A 22,177-nucleotide genomic window follows, 5' to 3' on the forward strand; every position below is an offset into this window, starting at 1 on the left:
GTTAGAAGACAGAGAGCCACCTACCATCACCCTCAGTGAGTGGTCAGAGAGAAAACTGGATAACCAATTACAAAAAACAGTTGGCAAACCATAAGATGGAAGCTTGTTTAGAAGACCTTTATGCCAAGCACGATTGAAAGCCTTTGAGATTTCAAGAGCAACTGCTTGTGTTTCACTGAACTTTTTTCATTGAATTTTTCCATAAATGGTAACATAAGCCAGAATATCAACAGTGGATCGACAATGACGGAATCCATACTGGCGATCGTTGATCAGACGGAAGGTTTCTAGGTAGTTTAAGAGTTGGCGGTTAATTGATTTCTCCATTACTTTAGAAAGAGTAGAAGTAATTGCAATGGGACGATAATTGGATGGGAGGGGTTTGTCACCCTTTTTAGGAACTGCCTGGATATGTGCAAATTTCCAAGCAGAAGGAAAAACACCTTTGGAATAAGAAAGGGAAAAAAGGCTGCAAAGAACAGGAGTAAGTTCAGGAGCACAGGTTTTGAGAGCAAGTGGAGAAATACCATCAGGACCTGGAGCTTTCTTAGCATCAAGATTCGTCAAAATCCTTCTGACATCCTTTTGACGGAAGACCACAGGAGGCATTGAATGGAGCGTGTTGGGAATGGTGGGAGGTGTTTTACCAAGATCATTAATACAAGAGTTCGAAGAAAAATGGGATGCTAGCAGGTCAGCTTTATCCTTGGCTGAAGTGACAACAGAACCATCTGGTTTTGAGAGAGGTGGGAACAGAGATCTGCAAAAGTTGCGTCCAGTAGCTTTGGCAAGAGTCCAGAATGCTCAGCTACCATTAGGGAAAGAAGCAAGTTTTCTACTCTTAGCCTGGTCAAAATCTAGTTTGGACTGATTAATAACTACTTTACAATTGTTGCAAGCTTTGATGTGCACAGGAAATGAAACTGAAGAATTGGAAATGAGCCAATTATGATATGCAACATTCTTCTCCTGAACGTCCTTTATCTAAACCTTGGAAAACCAAGATTTAGATAAAGGACTAGATTTTAAAGTGGATTGTGGAATAAAGGATTCCATTCCTACAAGATTAATTTCACTGACACGATCTGAGCAAGCATTGACATCAGCAGGTTTAAATTAACAGTCTGTGCGAGTTCATTAGTAATTGCAAAAGCCTCAGCATCTCAACCAGCTGGGTCGGTGTGACTAGACAATGGAAGCCAGCTGGAGTTGTGAGCATTAAAATCACCAAGGAAAATTACCTCACTGTTAGAAAAGTTGGACTGGAGAAAGTCAAGTTGCAAAGAGAAGAAGTCAAAGAGCTCCAGGTGATTAGTGGAGTTGGGAGAACAGTAGAGACAACAGATGAATTTGACAGAATGAGGTAGAGAGATTTTAAGCAGAGAAGATCAAAAATGGGAGATTCCAAATTGCCAAGTCTCTGACAGGGAATATCGGAACGGACATATGCACAAGTACCACCTTTGAGGGAAAGGAATCATACAGTGAATAATTTAGGAAACTGAGATGAGCAGTAGTTGAATCAACCAATAACTGAGATTATGTCAGAAAAGGTACATGGGGTTTGGCAGACTGCAAGTGGAAATGGACATCGTTGAGATTAGATCTGAGATCACATATATTTGCGAAATGAACTAGGAAGTGTTTATTAGGTTTAGATCTTTTTGCAGATAAGCTTACTCTATTAGTTTGACAATTCGTGGTGTATTCAATAGTACAAAAAAGTGGGGGAAGACCTGCTGTATGAAACAATGAAATTTTTGGATATGGCATACACATGGTAAAAATATACCCTGAGTTACCAATAGGTTTGATCCGGTGTACTAACTAGCGGCCGGCCTGCGTACCTGTTGGTATAATAGGCAGAAACTATCACTGGACATTTGAGGAGTGGAAAAAAGGATGCTTGGTCTGACCATTCTCATTTTCAGTTGATCCATATTGATGACATGACCTAGATATGGTTATAGCAACATAAATCAGCAAATCCATTATGTCAGGTTTTAACATTCCAGGCTTGTAGTAGAAATGATGGCACAGGGGGTGATTTTGTGTCATATTAGGTGCCCTGAATCAACTGAATGCCACTGCCTACTCGTTTCTACCTAGGTACATGATGGTCAGTTTTTTCATATTGTTACAGTTACTATCCAGGAGGATAGTGTACCATGGTGCAATGAACTGTTCATTTGGGAATGGCTCCAAGTGACTATCATACTTAATTGGTCTGCTGAATATGACAGATCCCAACCCGATTTAGCATTAAGAAGTGGAATGAACTGTTTGCAGTAGGAATCTGTATCTATCCAATTTGAGGTGGCCATGGAATGTAAACTCCCACAAGTGTGAAACTTTCATAGAATTCATGCTACAATGAATTAAAAGTGTTATCACTATTTGTGATGTATCTAATAAACTAGCCTCTCAGTATGTATTTGGAGGTATAGTGACACAAACTTCACTTCTGTTTTTCTCTCTCTGGCTAATGCTGGCTAGAGATGCCATAGCTAATTATAGGTAAACAGCTTTATGAATGCTTTTATTTTAAAGATGATTGCATCTGAATGTCATGATTATTAATTTAATATTGATTGTTATTGTATTAGTTATGAACAGGATTTATTGAGTGTTTCTGATTTGGAAAAATTTATTTTAGGATTTCACATCCAGAGCTCATCAGAATCCAGATGGAAAGTTTGAAGCCGTATCCTACGGCAAGACACTTTTCTTAGGAAATTCAGTGAAAGAAAGGGAAACAGCAGCAGCACGATTATTTGATACTTGCATATTAATTGAAGGTAACCATAATTGATTTTAAATGTTATTTGAAGATAATAAAGCACTCACACCTACGTGACGGTGATATTACAAAGACAGCTGTCACTGAAGAAATGGTAAGAAAATATCACGAAACATTTGACTCCATTATTGGAAATAGACATAATTAAATCAATATAGGTTTGAGTACTTTATTATCTTCAAATAACAAACTTTATCTGTGCACCACACGAACGCCTAAAATAATTTTAAATGTTTTGAGAATTAGCAAATTTTTAATGCTCTTTTGAAAAGTTATTATTGGTAACAGGACTGATCTCTCTCTCTCTCTCTCTCTCTCTCTCTCTCTCTCTCTCTCTCTCTCTCTCTCTCTCTCTCTCTCAAACTCCCAGATATCAAAAGTTCAAGATATTGAACCCTCAATATTTCTGTCAAAACCTCCATAGGAATAATGTTTTAAGATCTTTCTTAAGCTGAACTGCATTTGATTCTCAGAATTTTGTGATTCTGCCTTGTAAAAGTAGTTCAACATAATGTTTCTTCTGTGTGGGCTAAAACAAAATAGAAGCAGGCAGTAATACAGTCAGTGGCATGTTTATTACATCAATTCATGAGACATTTACATGCTATCTAACTGTGAACCAACTTTAATAAAATTACATGAACTTCTGTATAAGTCTGATGTGAACTGTACTTACAATTGCAGTACTCCTATTTGTTTAGAATCAACTATTTTGGCAGTTTTCAAGTACTACATAAAGATTCAAGTTATGAACACTAAACAGTGCAGTACAGTGCAATTTCTGCTGTATAGGAGAAAATCATGATGTTTCTGTGTGAGTTGACAATAAGTGTTTTCTGTTTATTATGTTTTTGGTTTTGTTTTCAGACTACAGATATGAGATCATTCATGAAAGCTTTAGCATTATGCAGGATAGCACCTAAAATAAAGCTAAAGACTGTCACATATAAAGTCAATCGGGCTATAGAAAAAAGACAGCAAGTCAGGAATTGCTGCCAAACTTTGGATTACTTCTATTACACAATTTCAACCTATCAAGCAAATAGGGATGCAGTTTGGAAGCTGGCAGAACATATTTAAGCTCTTAGCAGTAAGAAATGAATGAGAAGTGCAGAAGTCTTATTACCCAGATCTAGACCAAGCGTATTACAGTGGCTTTAGAACAGTTCTTTAAGTGGGACACTTATTTGTGAAATGGTTGAACAGTTTGTTGGAGATCTTAATCATGAAGGATTTAAAGCAGGTATTGGATGTCTAATAAATTTCCAAAAGAGACATGATGCCATTTTGCAGCATAAATGTTTATAGTCGTAATGAAATTGGTGAATTGTGTTTTAACTGATACAGAGAGAGAGAGAGAGAGAGAGAGAGAGAGAGAGAGAGAGCTTCCCAGCATACAAACACAAGGAGAGTAAGAGACTGAAGTAGAAGAATGAATTAATGTGCTACCTACCAGGAAGTTTTGAAGGCAGTAGATCTCTTGCACAGCTTTTCCATCCACAAGTGAGAATATTGTAAATCCTATTTCTAGGATCCCGATAAGGCCACCACCAGAAATAATGATACTGAACCACATATCCTCACCTTAGCAAAGTAATCCAAAACTGAAAACACATTAGGTACACCACCTAGACTGGATGTGAGCAAATTTCCAAGCAGAAGGAAAAACATCTTTGGAATAAGAAAGTGAAAAAAGGCTTCAAAGAACAGGAGTAAGTTCAAGAGCATTGGTTTTGAGAACAAGTGGAGAAATACCATCAGGACCTAGAGCTTTTTTAGCATCAAGATTCATCTAAATCCTTCTGACATCGTTTTGACAGAACACCACAGGAGGGATTGAATTGAGTGTTTTGGGAATGGTTGGAGGTGTTTTACCAAGATCATTAATACATGAGTTTGAACAAAAATGGGATACTAGCAGGTCAGCTTTATCCTTGGCTGAAGTGACAATAGAATCATCTGATTTTGACAGAGGTGGGAGCAGAGATGGGCAAAAGTTGCAACCAGTACCTTTGGCGAGAGACCTGAATTCTTGGTTACCATTAAGGCAAGAAGTAAGTTTTCTACTCTTAGCCTGTTCAAAATCTAGTTTGGACTGATTAATAACTGCTTTACAAATGTTGCGAGCTTTGGTGTAGGCAGAAAATGAAACTGAAGAATTGGAAACAAGCCAATTACGATATGCAACATTCTTCTCTTGAACAGCCTTAGCACGTTTATTGGAAAACTATGATTTAAATAAAGGATGAGATTTTAAAATGGAGTGTGGAATGAAGGATTCCATTCCTACAAGAATAATTTCACTGACACGATCTGAGCAAGCATTGACATCAGAAATTTTGAAACAATAATCCGACCAAGGAAAAGAAGAAAAGACATCTTGCAGGTCATCCCATTTTGCATTCTTGTAATGCCAAACAACACAAGGTTGGGAATAGCCATGAGATAAAGGCTCCATTGGAGAAGAGACAATCACGAAATTGTGATTTCAGGTGCCTAAAGGACCACTCACTTTGACTGTGTACTTAGAAGGGTTGTTTGTGAGAAAAAGATCAAGCATGTTGGCTGTACAGTTAGGATTGTCTAGTATTCTGGTAGGTAAATGAACAATATATGCAAGGTCATTAGTAATTTCAAAAACCTCAGAATCTCAACCAGCTGGGTCTGTGTGACTAGAAAACGGAAGCCAGTTGGATTTGTGAACATTAAAATCACCAAGGAAAATTTCCTCACTGTTAGGAAAGTTGGATCAGAGAAAGTCAAGTTGCAAAGAGAGGAAGTCAAAGAGCTGCAAGTGATTAGTGGAGTTAGGAGAATGGTAGAGACAACAGATGAATTTGATAGAATGAGGTCTAGAGATTTTAAGCCAGAAAAGATCAAAAAGAGGAGATTCCAAATTACCAAGTCTCTGACAGGGAATATCGGAACAGACATATGCACAAGTACCACCTTTAAGGAATCATATAGCAAATAATTTGGTCAACTGAGATGAGCAGTAGTAGAATCAAACAATAACTGAGATTCTGTCAGAAAAAGTACATGAGATTTGGCACACTAAGTGAAAATGGACATCATTGATATTAGAACTGAGACCACATATATTTGTGAAATGAACTAGGAAGTGTTTGTTGACTATTCATGGTGTATTCAGTAGTAGGAAAATGTGGGGGGGGGGGGACATGCTGTTTGAAGTAATGAAATTTTTTGATATGGTATACACATGGTAAGAATATACCCAGATCCTTGACATGCCGTGGTCTTGACAATGCACCCCCCACATACACCTACTTGGACTCCCCGCACTCACTATCTGGCAGAGTAGAGGGAGCAACATCATACACCAGCTGATATGGAAGCCTCTTAGAGAGTTACCAATAGGTTCAGTCCGGTGTACTGACTAGCGGCCAGCCTGTGAACACTGCATGGTTGTGGGAGAGCAAATTTTACTAGCTAGCAAGGCATGTGTTACTCAGAATAACAACACTCGAAGTGGAAATAAAACGTGAAATTTATTACGTACATATGTATACAACATAATATCAACTGAAGCAGATATCATATAATCATGACATACAAAGTTAAATCGAGATATCTTGCATATATTAGTAGGCGCATTATAGCCATAGTAGCTTATGCGCCATTAAACGCCCATAACAACAACAACATATATTAGCCTTATTACAGTTTCCCTTATGATAGTTATATGCATGGCTGCATTTTAATATAAAAATGCATATGTTGCCAGTGAAATGTAAGTTCAAGTACAAAGTCTGGGTTTTAAAAAATTTCCTGCTTTTTTCAAAAACACCTGCTTTCCTCCCGTTTATGATTACTGATCACAAGCTTTTTGTCAAAAGTTGGCAAGTATGCACGATGATTTTGCTCTGCCTATAGGTATTCGTTATGAGAAATGATGATGCGATCCCTGTTAAAATGCATCTCATTTGCAAAAGGATCCAATGAACTGAAGTAAGGGGCAACACATTGAAGCCACTGGCAGAATATAATGTATGCTGGAAAATCATTTGGTAAGAAGGTCTGCACTTGTAGATAATAAGGATATATGCACAATATTTTGTGAAATTAAAACACTGTTATACCACATTGAAGGGATAAGTTCAAACTGCAACCAGTAAGTGCCAACTCCTTATGAGAAGAAATAAGTAAATAAGCAGAAACCAGCATTCACCCAGGGAAGTAAAGTGCACAGTCTCCTGCTTAAAGTGTGGTGCAACTACTGCTGGAAACAGCCTAGAAAATCCCCACTCTACTTAATGCAGTGGGCAAATGCAAACACCTACTCAAGGAGAAAAGCAAAAAAAAAAAAAAAAAAAAGCTTAGGATGACCACAGCGATCATTTTTTCAAGAGGCACCAATCGTGAGGAAATTCCCCAGACATCTCATTTCATTCATGACTTGCTAAGAACTTTGGAAAACATCTTAAATAGTTAAAAACAAAATGTAAATTAGATGCTGGCTGCCCAATCAATAATTGATTTATTGATTGAGCAGCCAGCATCTAATTTACATTTTGAATTTAACAATTTAAGATGTTTTCCAAAGTTGTTTCTGTCCTGATTGCTTACACTGAGGAATCCACATTCTTCTGTTGTTAGCAAGTCATGAATGAAATGAGATGTTTGGGGAATTTCCACGGGATTGGTGCCTCTTGAAAAAATGATCGCTGTGGTCATCCTAAGCATTTTTTTTTTTTTTTTCTTTCTTTTCTCCTTGAGCATATGCCACCAGGACCATCTATAAAAAAAGACATTAATTGAGGTATCATTGCATTGTGTTTGCATTTGCATATGTGCAAAATGAAAATGCTTCATCTAACTAAAATTATTTTATGTCATTAAAGGATATTATGTTGCATATTTACATTTTGTCTATTTGTCTGGGTTCTGGTTGTGTTGTTTTTTTTTTTGTAGGAAACATTGGACAATGGGGGGAGGGGAGCAGACACTGAAAGAGTTTCTGTGACCACTTAGAGTAGTTAGTTGAGTGGGGGATGATGAGCTGTAATGTTTGCAAACCAGTTTTAATAATTTTTTTTTTTTTTTAACTTTTAAGAGAGCATTATATTTTATTTTTAGTTGAGAAATATTTTGATTTTTTTAGGCACTGCTATTTCTTGAGATTTATCTGCCCAAACTTCTAAATTTTTAATATATTCCTGTTTAGTGGGATCGTAAATTTCCTCCACTACATGTTGAATAATTATTAATGTATTATTTCTTTAGTAATTAATAGCTTGAAAGTGATTTTCATTATTATTAGACCTCATACAATTTTTTTTTTGAGATTAGTTATTTTTATAAATGTGATCTCCTGATTTTTCTAAATATGGATATTAGATTCTAAATTTAGATAAAATTAATAAAGTAGCGGTTTATGGGGGAATGTCCTGTCAGTATTCTGACTATTGAATCTGAGGTATAAAAATTTAGAGCTATAAAATATCAGTGTAGATACACCATAGTTTACCCATAAATTTGAACTACTTATGTAGTGTAAAAGGCATCGTTTTAATTGTATCTCATATTGTGGGTGCCACAACGAGATAGCTGGTATTAACTGCAACCATTATCAACCCACTGCAGGATGGAAGTCTCCTCAACAATTCATGCTGCAAATAAACCAATATTATATAGTTAATTACCTAAACCCATAAGAAATTATGCCTTGTGCATTTCATCTTCTAATACATTATTATTTATACACCATTTGGCATCTTTCATATTGTGGAAATAACTTTGCAACTGTGATGCAACTCGCTTCGAAACGATCGTCTGGGTGGTGGTATCCACTGAAAAATAAATAACAGTAGTCTTCTCTACTAGAGAAGCATTATTTATTTGAATTAGTGCAATACCAGTTATCTCGTTGTGAAGGCATCCACAATATGAGATACAATTAAAACAATGCCTTTTACACTACATACGTAGTTCAGATTTATGGGTAAACTATGGTGTATCTACACCAATATTATATAGTTAATTACCTAATAAACCCATAAGAAATTATGCCTTGTGCATTTCATCTTCTAATAAAAATTTAAAGCAGAATGTCACTAGAGCATTTATTTGATTTGTGAAGGCATCTTTTTTCGATGCCTAGTTTATGTGCCATTAATAATTGCTAGATTCTAGAAAGCCACATAATAAATAATTAATTTTAGGTGGACCTGGTGCTGCACACGAAGTAGAAGAATTCATTTGGAATGACCACTTCGTGATTCCGGTTATCTCAACTGGAGGTACTGCTGGTGGTCACTTTGGTGTACCTGTAAAAATTTTTGAGGTAAGGACTTCCTGTGTATGGTTTGACAATGCATGCCTACAGGTGTTTTTTTTTTTTGTTTTTTTTTTTTGACTCTTAACACCTAGGAAATGCAGTTTATTTGTTAATTGCTTTTGTTGTGCATAATTGTAAATGTGTGTAAGTAATATGCTTTGAAATTGGAAATAACACCCTGATCAATATGTTGGATGAGTGAAGTCGTGTTTGGCAGTAGAAATATAACACGTTCGAATTGAAATCATCTAAATGCGTAGTGTGTCCAGGAGCATTATGTAATAGAAGCAAAATGTTGAAAGGAGCATCATTATCTTTACAATATTTTTCAACCTCGGGAATGAAGCAGCATTTAAACCATCCTCAAAGAGAGATATTGTTATCCATGCTCTCTGGTTCAATCGGAAATGCACGGGTAGGGTGGCTTTATTGATGCCATTAAATTCACGAAGATTTACAGAATGGTACACAAGCAGTGGTTTTAATCTGTAATCTCCTGCTGCATTAACCCCAAGCAAGAGCGTGGCCGTATCTTTTGACGCCTTGAAACCTGTCATTGTATTTTCCTCTTAGGCAATGTATGTCCGATCCGGCATTTTTTTCCAATACAGAGCAGTCTTGTCAACGTTAAAAATTTGCTGCGTTGAATAGCTGCCGTCATCAATAATTTTTTCCAACACATCACAATTTCTCTGCAGCTGCAGAATCGGCACTGGCGACTTCACCACATACTTTAACGTTGTGGAAACCAGTGCGATGCTTGAACCTATTAAACCACCTGTTGCTTGCCACAAACTTGCATTGGGGTTCACTGTACTTATCTTTAATATCTTTATAAATACTTGTTGCTTTTGCTTGAATGGTCATTTGACTCGGGCACTCGCTTCTGAATCTGATTTTCCATTCATATTATTAATACTTTTCCATCTTCGGTATAGGACCTGAACACTATTTTGTGATCACTGTTGATATTAAGTGCGTTGATCCTTTGACATGTTCCTTTATACGTGCGCTATCCTTTAAAATAGTATTCTCTGTTGAAGCAGCTAGACCTAATTCCCTTGCAATAGATGACAAACTTTGTCATGCTTTGTACTTTTTAATAATTTTTCACCTTCATTTCTAAATCAATTTTGTTTTGTTTCCTGGCACTACCACCACTTGCACTTTCCATTGGTCGTTTTCCCTTCATCATTGTAATATGTAAATAGGAATGAAGAGAAGTTTTTGAAAATTTGTTTTTTATATGATTGAAGATTTCAGTGAAGGGAAATAACATTTCACCATAATAAAGTAAAATCCCACACAATTGCAGTTATTGGTATTATTGCATTTGCAATAAGATCGAGTTTACTACCCGTTTATAATTTGATGCACTAACAGAAAAGCCCAATAAACCAGAAAGTTACTAATGATATTAAGAGCAGGAGACCGGCGGAATTACTTAGCAAGTACAGGTCACTGTTGAAAAAAAGCCGTGAATTAGGGTTGAATTTGAAAGTGTCTGCAATTCTGCCCAGACACGATAGGAGGGAGTATATGATGAGAGCCTTGTCGATCAATTCGGCCCTGGAGGGATTGTGCAAGGCTCAAGGGGTAGAATTTTTTTCAGCCTGGACTGTACTTGTTAACAGGAGAGATTGCTTCTACAGGGATGGGATACACTTAAATAGAAAGGGTGCAAGAATTTTTGCTGATGCTTTCGAGGCAGTGTTAGGTGGGTCGGAAAACTGCTAGTTGGGGGGGGGGGATACAAGGACTTATAGATTAACAGTAGCCACTGGCAGAGGAGGAAGTGATTCTTGCACTGCTTCTATTGAAATGAGCAGAAGCCTGAAAAACAAGATGCAGGATATTTCAGAGACTGCTGGGAGTCATTGCGGTACAAGTAAACACATGGGTTGTGTTAGGGTAGCTAAGAATAGAAACAGGTGCATGTATACCTGCGTGTACACCAATGCTAGCAGTTTGGTAAATAAATTTGATGAATTTGAGGTATTGCTCAAAACGTCAAAGGCAGATATTGTTGGGATATCAGAGACGTGGTGTCACACAGATATAAGTAATGCGGAACTGAAATTTGGGGAATACAATGTGTATAGAAAGGATAGACAGGATAGGAAGGGGGGGGGGTTATGCTATTAGTTAAGAAACACAAAAACCAAGGAAGTGAAGCCAGTCGACATCGCTGGACAGTGCAGTGTTGAGTCAGTTTGGTGTGATATAAGCATGGGGAAATCAAAATTGAGAGTAGGAGTGTGCTATAGGCCTAATGACTCTGATGAGTATAATAAGATATTGTACAGTGAAATAGAGTGGGCCAGTAAATCAGAGAGTCTTATAATGGGGGATTTTAATTTCCCAGATATTGACTGGAATTTATGGGTTGGTCACTCGCACACTAGCAAGGCTTTTGTGGATTTATTGGATGATTGTTTTCTATATCAGCACGTTCGTGAGGCAACAAGAGGGAGCAATACTCTTGATCTGATTATCAGTAGTGATTCTTCATGCATTAAGAATCTGCAGATAAATGAACCACTAGGTGGCAGTGATCACAGTGTGTTGAAGTGGGATTTACTCAAGGAGGTAACAACCATCAGAGGTAAAGGGAAGGGTTTTTGTTTTCGTAAAGGCAACTATGATGGTCTGAGACAGTATTTAAATTCTATACAGTGGGACCAACTGATGATGTTACCAACAGCAAACTCAAAATGGGAAGCATTCAAGGAACTAATCTTGGTGGCTACCAGGCTTTACATACCAACTAAGAAATATTGTTCAAGGTTTAGGCCTAAATGGTTGTCAGATGAACTAATGAGACATGTGGCAGAGAAGAAAAATGCATGGGATACATACAAATTAATGGGTGACATGGAAGCCTATGATAGATATAAGTTGGTCTGTAACCAAGTCACAAAGGAGATTAGGCAGGCAAAGGCAGACTACGAAAAATCCTTGGCAAAGGATGCAAAGAAAAACAGAAAAGAGTTCTTTACCTATGTAAATTCTAGAAGGAAAGGGATGAATCAGATTGGTTCACTGGATATTGATGGATCAACTGTTGATGATCCTGCTCAGGTGGCTAACAAACTAAACAAGTATTTTGCATCTACATTCACACATGAGGAGTTATTCAGGAAGGGGAATGCCAGAGGTGAAGTAAACTCTGGCAGTGAGCTAGATGATTTTGTAATAACTGAGAGGAAAGTGGAGGAGAGATTGTTGAGAATAAAAAAGGCACCTGGGGTGGATGGGATCTATCCAGTTATATTAAAGGAGGCAGCAAAGGAAGTAAGCAAACCCCTAGCCATAATTATGAGAGCTTCTTTGGACTCAGGGGAGGTACCCATAGACTGGAGATGTGCAAATGTAACCCCAATTCACAAAGGAGGATCAAAGGCTGACACAAGTAATTATAGACTTGTTAGTTTAACTTCTGTTCCAGGTAAATTAATGGAGGCACTGGTAAAAGAAGCACTGCAGGATCATCTAGACAAGAATTCAGTTATAGCTCAGACGCAGCATGGTTTTGTTAAGGGCAGGCCTTGCCTGACCAATTTGATTGGATACTATGATGTAGTCACAAAAGAACTGGATGCAGGGAATAACTTTGATATTATATATTTGGATCTTAGAAAGGCTTTTGATACTGTTGCACATGGAAGACTGCTGCACAAATTGGGGCAGTGTGGCATTGGAGGCAAATTGCTGCTATGGATAAGGGGATGGTTGAGTGGCAGAAGACAGAGAGTGGTAATCAATGGACACTGCTCAACGTGGACTAATGTTATTAGTGGAGTTCCTCAGGATTCAGTGTTGGGTCCGTTGTTGTTTTCAGTGTTTATGAATGATATTGATGATGGGATATCAAGTTTAATGTCCAAGTTTGCAGATGATACAAAGGTTGGCAGGGTTGTTAAGGACACTACTGACGCTATGCTGCTGCAACAGGATCTGGAAAGGTTGAACAGATGGGGTGAGAGGTGGCAAATGAAGTTTAACATTGACAAATGTTAAGTACTACATATGGGAAACAGTAACCCCAGAGCAACGTATCAACTCTGTGGTACTACACTGACAGTGGTGGAGAATGAAAAGGACCTGGGGGTAATTGTGCAGGCAGATGTGAAGTTCTCTGAGCAGTGCAGACGAGCTGCAAGAGTAGCTCATGGTGTCTTGTCAATGATATACAGGAATTTTTCTAGCAGGGATAAGGAGGTGATTATTCCCTTGTATAAGGCAATGGTTAGGCCACATCTTGAGTACTGTATACAGGTCTGGAGGCCTCATTTCAAGAAGGATGTAGAGCTGCTGGAACGGGTACAGAGAAGGGCAACAAGATTAGTGAATGGAACAAAGGGTTGCTCTTATGAAGAAAGGCTTAAGTTTTGCAAATTACAGAGTCTGGAGACTAGGCCCCGGCGAGGTGATCTGATAGAGGTGTATAAGGCTTTGAATGGTTTGAGCATGCTCAATGGGCGCCTCCGTAGCCAGGTGGGAAGGAGCAGCAGTGCGTAGCACACGCTTCTTGATTAGACCGGGGTTCGAGCCCGTCACCACCAAATACGGAGAATGCGGAAAGGTCAGGGAATGACCACCGCATATCCCAGAGCAATATGGCCTTAGTTGCTAATGCTCCTAAAAAACCCAATAACAAACAGCATGCTCAATGCCAATTGGATTCTTCATCTTGCTCAGAATAATCACCTCAGAGGGCATAAATTCAAATTGAGGAAGGACGGATGTCGGATAGATGTGCGGAAATTTGCCTTTGGCCAGCGGGTGGTTGGTTGGTGGAACCGACTTCCATCACTTGTTGTTGAAGTTGATAGCCTTAACAAATTTAAAGCTCAACTGGACAGGTATTTCGAACGGACGGAGGGGTGAAATGGGAGTGGTGTGTGTGTTTTTTTTTTTTTTTTTGGCTGATGCTGAATAAGCTTGCTTTCTTGCATCATATGCCTCTACTAATGCTAATGCTAAATGCTAATGCTAAAAGTGCAAATTGTTTTTATTTTATGGTCATGACCTCCAGAAACATGCTTTAGAAAATTATCACAAAGGCATCCAAAATTGATTCTTATAACATAACATATGATAACGATGAAAGTGTAGTGCAATTTCCATTATAAAAATGACCTTTTAGACAGATAAAAAGGTAATATAGCGAAATTTTCAACTTCGAAGGACTTGGAACAAATTACAAAAAAAAACCCAAAAAACAAATGTGTTATTGGGTTCACATTATGATATTTTCACAATACCTCCATTTATTCCTATGGGATGCAAAATACGTTTCCACGATTTTTTAAAGTTTTCACCAGCCGGCAAAAACTTACGTAAAGTTGAATTTCCGTAAGTCTAGTATTATGTAAGTCAGGAAGGTCCTGTATTAGTCTTATTACAGTTTTCCTTCACTAGTTAATCTGATTAGACAATTCATTTTTCTTCCCTTATTTCCTAATTAACTCCTAACACTTATACATTATTAGCACGACGCTCTAACCAACTGAGCTAAAAATAGTCGACCTTTTTGCTTCTGGACTGGAAAAGTGGGAAGTTAAATTTGATAAACAGCAAAAAATGTGGCTATAGTGTAGTAAGCGATTCAATATGTGTATACAGCCGAGTGGGCAGGAGCGGGAGCAGTAGCACACGCTCTTTGAGTAGACCGCGGTTCAAGCCCCTGACTGCTGAATACGGTCGATCTGCCAACCCGCACTGGACCAGCGTGGCAGATTATGGTCCATTTCCCTCAGTATGAATTGTTGAGGAGGCTTCCATCCTGCAGTGGGTTGATAATGGCTGCACTTTACTTTTTTACTTATACATTCACTTTACCTCTTTTTCTTTACTCCTGGATACCATACTGTTTCACATAGTAATATTCAAAATGCTACATTCATCATTCAACTCTTTATTCCCACTACACTGTTACAATATACTTCTAGACAAATCTTCAGTATCCTAACTTCCCTCCTTTTTACCAATCATTCAAATAAACTACTTTTACACAAATTTTCATCAATTAAAATACCATATTCAGATTTGTTCATATACCTTATTAACTATCATTTTAAGCATATTCAGAACCTTTCTTTAAACCCTTTACTTCTCTTCTAACACATTATACACTCACAACTCTCTCAATGTTCCTCTATACACAATGTTTCTCTCACTTTTCCACTAATGCCTTTCTTAACCTAGTAACTATCCTATTCTCCATCTCTTTAATATTTATTTATCTGGACTGTTTCTCTCTATTACTCATTCCTTCATTTCCCTTGCATATTACACTAATCCCTTTCTTTAACATAAACTCCATTAGTATATCTACCTCAAAAATAATTTATCTTTCAAACTTTATTTTCTAGTACTACCCCTTTCATTAATTAACATTATATTTTACTAACAGTCCTCCTTGTTAACTTAGAATATATTTAATATATTACTCACCTACTTTTATATTCTTCTCTTCTACTCCAGGGAGGTTTCAGGCTTTCATCTTCAGTTGTCCAGGCTGTCGTCCGGGGCTTTCCTTTTTTATTTCCTTCATTTGCTTTCTCCTGACTCTGCTTCAGATAATTTTCCAGAACTCTTGGCTGTTTAGGTCTAGCATCCTTGATCTCCTGGACTTCCTGCTTTAACACAACTCCTCCTTTACTACAGATCCCTCAGATGTATTTTTCTCAAAGAGGTCATTACCTTTACTGGCTAACTTAGCCATCTTTCATAACTCTTTGCTTATTGTACTTAGCCTTCCCTTTTCTTTGCTACTCTTAACTATTTTCCCCCTTGCTCTTTCAGGTCCTTTTGCACTCCCTACATTTCTGCACCTTCCGACTTACTTTTTCCACTCTGTCTGCATGATCACTTTTTCAGCCACCCCTCCCTTCAATTCCACACGGACAACCCCCAAATTTTTCTCCATCGTTTGAACCTCCTCCCACAGGATTCTCTACCAATCCCAATAATTCCACCTCTTTCCTATTTGCTAAAAAAAATACCATAATCCTTTTCCCCTGTGTGCAAACCACGCCTTTTTCCTGTAATTTTCTTGTTTATTTCACAGGGCAGCATAAACCTTTTATGTCTGCCAATCATCTCCAAACATAGCTATTTTTGTGTTTTCACATTTACGAAATGTTGTCAGCTTACCAAAAAGTCCGCCACAGTGGCTGGACTTTTTGGTTTTCATTTGTGTTTTCCAACACAAATGCCAGCCTTTCGGGACTTATGTCCAGATGACGCATACATCAAATGTTTCTTAATCACCCACATTTCACTGTCCCATTGTTCTTCTAGTAAACCTTTCTCACCCATTTGCAAATGACCACTCCTTCGCTAATACAGGCCACCATTTTCTGTGTTTGTTTATTCTCAGTTCACCCCTTTTCCACACATCTGCATTTACAGTACTTGTTACTTCTCTTCCATTTGACTGCTATTCAATTTACACATCTATAACCTCTTATTTCTAAATCCAGTATTTCCGAACGTTAACATTTATCATATTCAAACTAAATATTCAACCTTAATATTATGGTATAGTTTAGGGCTAAAGCCTCAGGTTACGTAAATAGTTTAAATAATGTACAAGTTAGTGCATTTGCATCATTTCTGTACATAGCCAACTACATAAATTGGCATCATTAAGTATATCTCATATTGTGAATACCTTCACAATGAGTTGCCATGATATTGCACTACCTCGAATAAGTAACACTTCACCCACCATGAGAGAAGACTATTGTTGCTTATTTTCAGCAGATACCATCACCCATACAGCACCTTTTCGGAGCTTATTGGCTCCTCATCAGTGGGTGGGCAGGTACCCCAGTGTTGCAGTGATGACAACCCAGTTGCGAAGTATAAATCCACAATATGAGAGATGCCCGATGGTGTGGAGTAATTTAGATTACAGTATAGTTTAGGGCTAAAGCCTCAGGTTACGTAAATAGTTTAACTAATGTACAAGTTAGTGCATTTGCATCATTTCTGTACATAGCCAACTACATAAATTGGCATCATTAAGTATATCTCATATTGTGAATACCTTCACAATGAGTTGCCATGATATTGCACTACCTCGAATAAGTAACACTTCACCCACCATGAGAGAAGACTATTGTTGCTTATTTTCAGCAGATACCATCACCCATACAGCACCTTTTCGGAGCTTATTGGCTCCTCATCAGTGTAACGTACCCCAGTGTTACAGTGATGACAACCCAGTTGCGAAGTATAAATCCACAATATGAGAGATGCCTGATGGTGTGGAGTAATTTAGATTACGGTATAGTTTAGGGCTAAAGCCTCAGGTTACGTAAATAGTTTAACTAATGTACAAGTTAGTGCATTTGCATCATTTCTGTACATAGCCAACTACATAAGTAGTCATAAATTGGCATCATTAAGTATACTGATGTCAATTGAACATTAACCATCAGGCATCTCTAAAAACAGATGCATAAGATGAGTATGCCCAATTCTCAGTCTTGCCAGTATTACTTTTTCAGATGTGACTAGTTGTCATAACAGTCCTTGTGAATTATGGGCTTGTAATCTGTATATGGAACCCATAGGTGTGAGAATGTGGTAAGAGGCTGTTTAGAGGCAAGATCAGCAGTTGCCTTTCTGAGAATTCCAGAATGTCCTGGGATCCCACAAAATGTTACTGACTGATTGGACTCAGTGTAGGGAGAGTTACTGATAGTGAACAGTTTTCAGCATATGATGACAGGAAGAGAAAGTCTCCCTTATGGCACTGAGAGAGTCAGTATAGATTAGGGCAGGTGAAATGGAATGCTCAAGACCTAGAGAAAAGATCTAGAGTTCAGTATAGTTAAGTTGTTATTATTCAAGAATGTTTCCATCAGTTTTCCTCTTGTGTCCATTGTAGGTGACCCCCATTAATGGATGGTTGCAAGTGAAGTCATCAAAAAGACAGATTGGAGATGAAAGTTGCATAATAAGGTTGTCAAGTTCTGTATTGGGAATTGTTGAGAAGGTGGAATATATATACATATATGGAAACTAGGGTCATTGATATACTAGTTGAAATACAAGTTACCACAGCTTCTAGCACAGTCTGTAACTGAATGTGCTGGAGGGTATTCGATTTCACAAGCATAGCTACTCCTCCATGAGCAGGAGGCTTTGAGCTCCTGTCTTTTCTATACATGCGTAATATATAAATTTTGGTGAAGCCTGTGATGATAAGAAAGTTTCCTGAAGACACTGCTATCGTATTGAAATTAACTAATAAATCTCTTAAGTCATCAGAATTGCTGTTTAGTCCTCTGCAGTTCCACTATCTGATGTTGGACATTACTTCGGTTTAGTTATGGCAGGTTGGTCGTGGAGTATTTCTGTCTCTGTTGTTTTGGTTTGCCCTCTTTTCAGGAAAAAAAAAGGCATCCAGAATATTTAGTGCCATTACTGTAGAGTTCTAAAATTTGTTCCTCATTATCCAATAACTCTTCCATACTGTTGGCAGTAGATTAAATTTTATTTTTTTGAGCCTGTATCAGATTTTGATCATTCTTTATATCACATGAGACCAGAGGCATATCACTTGGGATACTGATTGGAATATTTGAAGCTTCGCTGGTTTTTCCTTGGAGGAATATCTTTTTTGTAGGTTGATAGCATAGATTTTAGTCAGTTAGATAAAGAGGTATTAGGTGGAATTGATACATCTGTTCGACCAACAATTTCTCTTTCAGCATCTATTTTCTTATTCGCTAAGGTCCCAGTCTTTGCCCTTAACGTGTCCTGTATGGCTAGGTCATCCTTCCCCAGAAGTACAAGCAATGTTTTCAGAGCTACCTCCATCGGCTTCTTTCCTTAATGGTCACTCCCTTAATAATTTTTTCTGCGCTGTTCACCAGACCTAGTCGCCCTTCAGTTTTAAAACACACTCGGGACCAGTGTCTTTATACCTACCTGAAACTTAACGTGTCTGCCATTACCAGAGTCACATCTCATTTTCTCCTGTAATGTACAGACCATTTTTTCAGCAGAGTTATTTTTTCTCCACGGTCAATTCTAAACTATTCATCCTTTTATCTTTACCATACCACTCTTTATCCAAGTCAACCACTTACTGGCTTTAAGGAGCAATTTGGGGACGGTGCCTTTTTTTCCTTCCCAACTTATCCTTACAGCCATTACCTGTGTGCTGTGTCCGTTATATTTACAAGTAAACAGAACAGTCTCCAACTGACACATTCAATTGTTCTGTTCTAGTCCGAACTGTCCTCCATTGACAGCGCTAATCTGTGCTCTACCTCAAACAAACCTTGTGGAGGCATCAGATACACCAGCCATTAGCCTAACCCAGTGGTGTCCAACCTTTTCCCATATGGGGGCCGTATTCAAAGTTAGATTTGTTTCGTGGGCCAAACAAATCTAACTTTGTTGGGATTTAAATAATAACTTATTCTGAAATGATTTGATGTCACCAAACAAATCAGACCAATATTTTCCTTTTCCTTGTAGTTTTAAATTAAGAGCATTTAAATGACTATAAATGTATGTATGAATTGCAAGATCAAACAGCTACTCCATATTTGATAGCTGTTTTATTGGTTTCCCTTTTTCTGTGTTGAAATATTCAGTGATGTTTCAACAGCCACATTAAAGCCATGTGATCTTGTAAAATTTACAGTTGAAATAACCACATTCATAACGTTTTGGAGATCCAACATGTTATGAATCCTAGATCTAATACTTTCCCATAAAGAGCTTCTTGATGCACAGTGCAGTGAATTCCAATCAAAGTTTCAGCTCCGATATCTATCATTTTCTTGGTTATTCTACCCATAATGTTTTTACCATTCATATTTTTTGCACCGCCAGTTGTGACTCCTACCAGGTTTTTAATATTTAATCCTAACTTTTCGATAGATTGGCAAAAATTTTCAAAAAGATTTCCACCTGTAGATCAGCTAAATCTTCAACTGGTACAAAATTATCATTAATTCCACATATGAAGATGAGGAGTTGGGCTGTGTCATTTACATCAGTATTGTCATCCAGTGCCACACTAAAATATTTCATTTGTTTTATGTTTTCCAAAAGTTGTTTGAACAAATTCTTTCCAATATCTTCTACTGTTCGCATAACTGTTTGTTGAGACAAACTAATGTCTTGGAACAATGATATAACTAAGGTTATATCATTGTTTCTCTGGACAAATTTCTTCCACAACTTTTAACAAATTCATCATCATTGAACGGTTTACTTTCAAAAGCGATCAAATGTGCAACTTGATAACTGGCATGTACAGCAGATAAATTTCTTGACTGATACATTTTCGGTATGTTTTGTTGTTTTCTTAATTCGTTTTGTAACTTTGAACACTTCTTTTCGCAGCACTCCTTTATGTTGATCATAAGATTTATGATTGGAATCAGTGTCGTTTTAAATTATATCCTTTAAAAACTCATGCAGTCTCTCGACACACCAAACACACTGCTTTTTCATGGTAATCAATGTCTTCAGTCCACCTTGGATCAAAAACACGACACTCCAAATCGATTTTTCCCACTTTGAACATTTTCAAGAATGATTTTTTTTTAATTCAATACAAATTAATAATTAATTCAATGCAATGAACAAGCTATATCAAAATACATAACTGTATTTAGTGTACGTATGACTGCACTGACCCACATGTACATATTTGATACAGTCGAGCTGGATGCTTGCATGCCTGTACATGCAGTGGCAATCGATGCTGTTTTAGTTCACTTTCTGTGCGGACCTTATAAATGCATAAGCATATCACCATGCTTATGTATTTTGCATATTCATGGGTTGTACAGCTTCTCTTTTGAATTCGATTTCACATCTCATTACCGATTTTTTGGGAACCTGGTTTCTTAGCCTTTCAGGTTAGGTTATGTTAGCACTAAAAGAATTAAGATTGACTAATCTTCATTTTCTTTTCTTATAATATGGTTAATTTTTGTAGAAGTCATTTAAGTATAGTAATGCCATACAGATTTCAGAGGTGCCCCTTTACTTCACTTTTGTCTTGTTGTGAAATGAGACATCGATTTTGAAACTTCTGCCATAAAATAATAATATGGGAAAGGTAATGTTGAAGGCATCTCAGAATATGCTTATTCACAAATAATGGGCTACTTAAGTTATTACTGTATCAACTTATGGTGTGTATTTTATTTTATTTTTTTTCTCTAGGATAAATTAGAAACATTGAACTTTGTGTATGTAATGGATATTTAAATTAATTATTAAAAAAATCAGATGAATTCAGAGTTTCTTTAAGAAACACGTGAGCTAGTGATTCATTTACAATAGTATATGACTTTATTGATATCATTTTTTTTTTCTTTTTTGTTAATTAAAAATTTTAACTGGAGTTCCTCATTTGTCACAGATTCCACCTGGAGTATCTGAAGCAGATTGGTTAGTGTTATCTGAAAAGGATGCTACACCTGAGGAAGTAGCTAAGGCAGTTGTGAATATTATGGTGAGTGTGAAAAGAGCTATTGCTTCAAATACAAATACCCAAGTCAGAACCAAAGGGAAAAAAAAGAAATCCAAGTCTAAGAAAGTTAAGAACAAAGAACAGGATGATCTGGAAGAGCAAACAGTAGAGACAAAACTAAGGTTGACTTCAGCAGCTTCTTCCAAACAAATCACTGGCTATCAAGTAATGGATATTGAAAGACTACCATCCATGCCATCAAGTAATAGCAGTCAATTACCAAGAACAAAATGGTGGCGAAGGATAATTAAATTGTTTTCAAGAAAATAAAAGCATTTAAATTATTTCCATTTGTTTTTATCAACAATATATATGAGAGCTTTTTTTATAGGAGGAAAAGTTATTAGCAGAAGGAATGTTCAAAACAGTGGGTAAAAAAAATATTTTACCTTAGAGACTCATTCTTTTTGCCCATTCCCTCTAAGAACTGGTCCATTTCTTTTATTGGTCATATCAGTTTATTAGAAATTTGGCTTACCTACTTAAGGATTAATTGAAAGTATACAATAAAATTAAAATGGACTTCAATTAAAATTTCTGCTTTTATTCTCCTATT

At 37.2% G+C, this 22,177-nt stretch overlaps 1 protein-coding gene across 2 annotated transcripts in view; it reads left to right on the plus strand.

Moving 5' to 3' along the window:
- Nucleotides 1-21,905, plus strand: part of LOC150083221 (uncharacterized) — a 354,281-nt gene extending 332,376 nt beyond the window's left edge. For both annotated transcript variants that reach the window (XM_090377110.1, XM_090377111.1), the window contains exons 16-18: nt 2,657-2,798; nt 8,983-9,104; nt 21,511-21,905. In XM_090377110.1, coding sequence (XP_090233236.1) covers nt 2,657-2,798; nt 8,983-9,104; nt 21,511-21,891 — 645 coding nt within the window. In that variant the 3' untranslated portion in view covers nt 21,892-21,905. The remainder of the gene's footprint in view (nt 1-2,656; nt 2,799-8,982; nt 9,105-21,510) is intronic.
- The last annotated feature ends 272 nt before the right edge of the window (nt 21,906-22,177 follow it).

The sequence above is a fragment of the Mastigoproctus giganteus genome, chromosome 7, assembly GCF_048544385.1.
Source record: "Mastigoproctus giganteus isolate SK-2022 chromosome 7, ASM4854438v1, whole genome shotgun sequence".
Taxonomy (NCBI): domain Eukaryota; kingdom Metazoa; phylum Arthropoda; class Arachnida; order Uropygi; family Thelyphonidae; genus Mastigoproctus; species Mastigoproctus giganteus.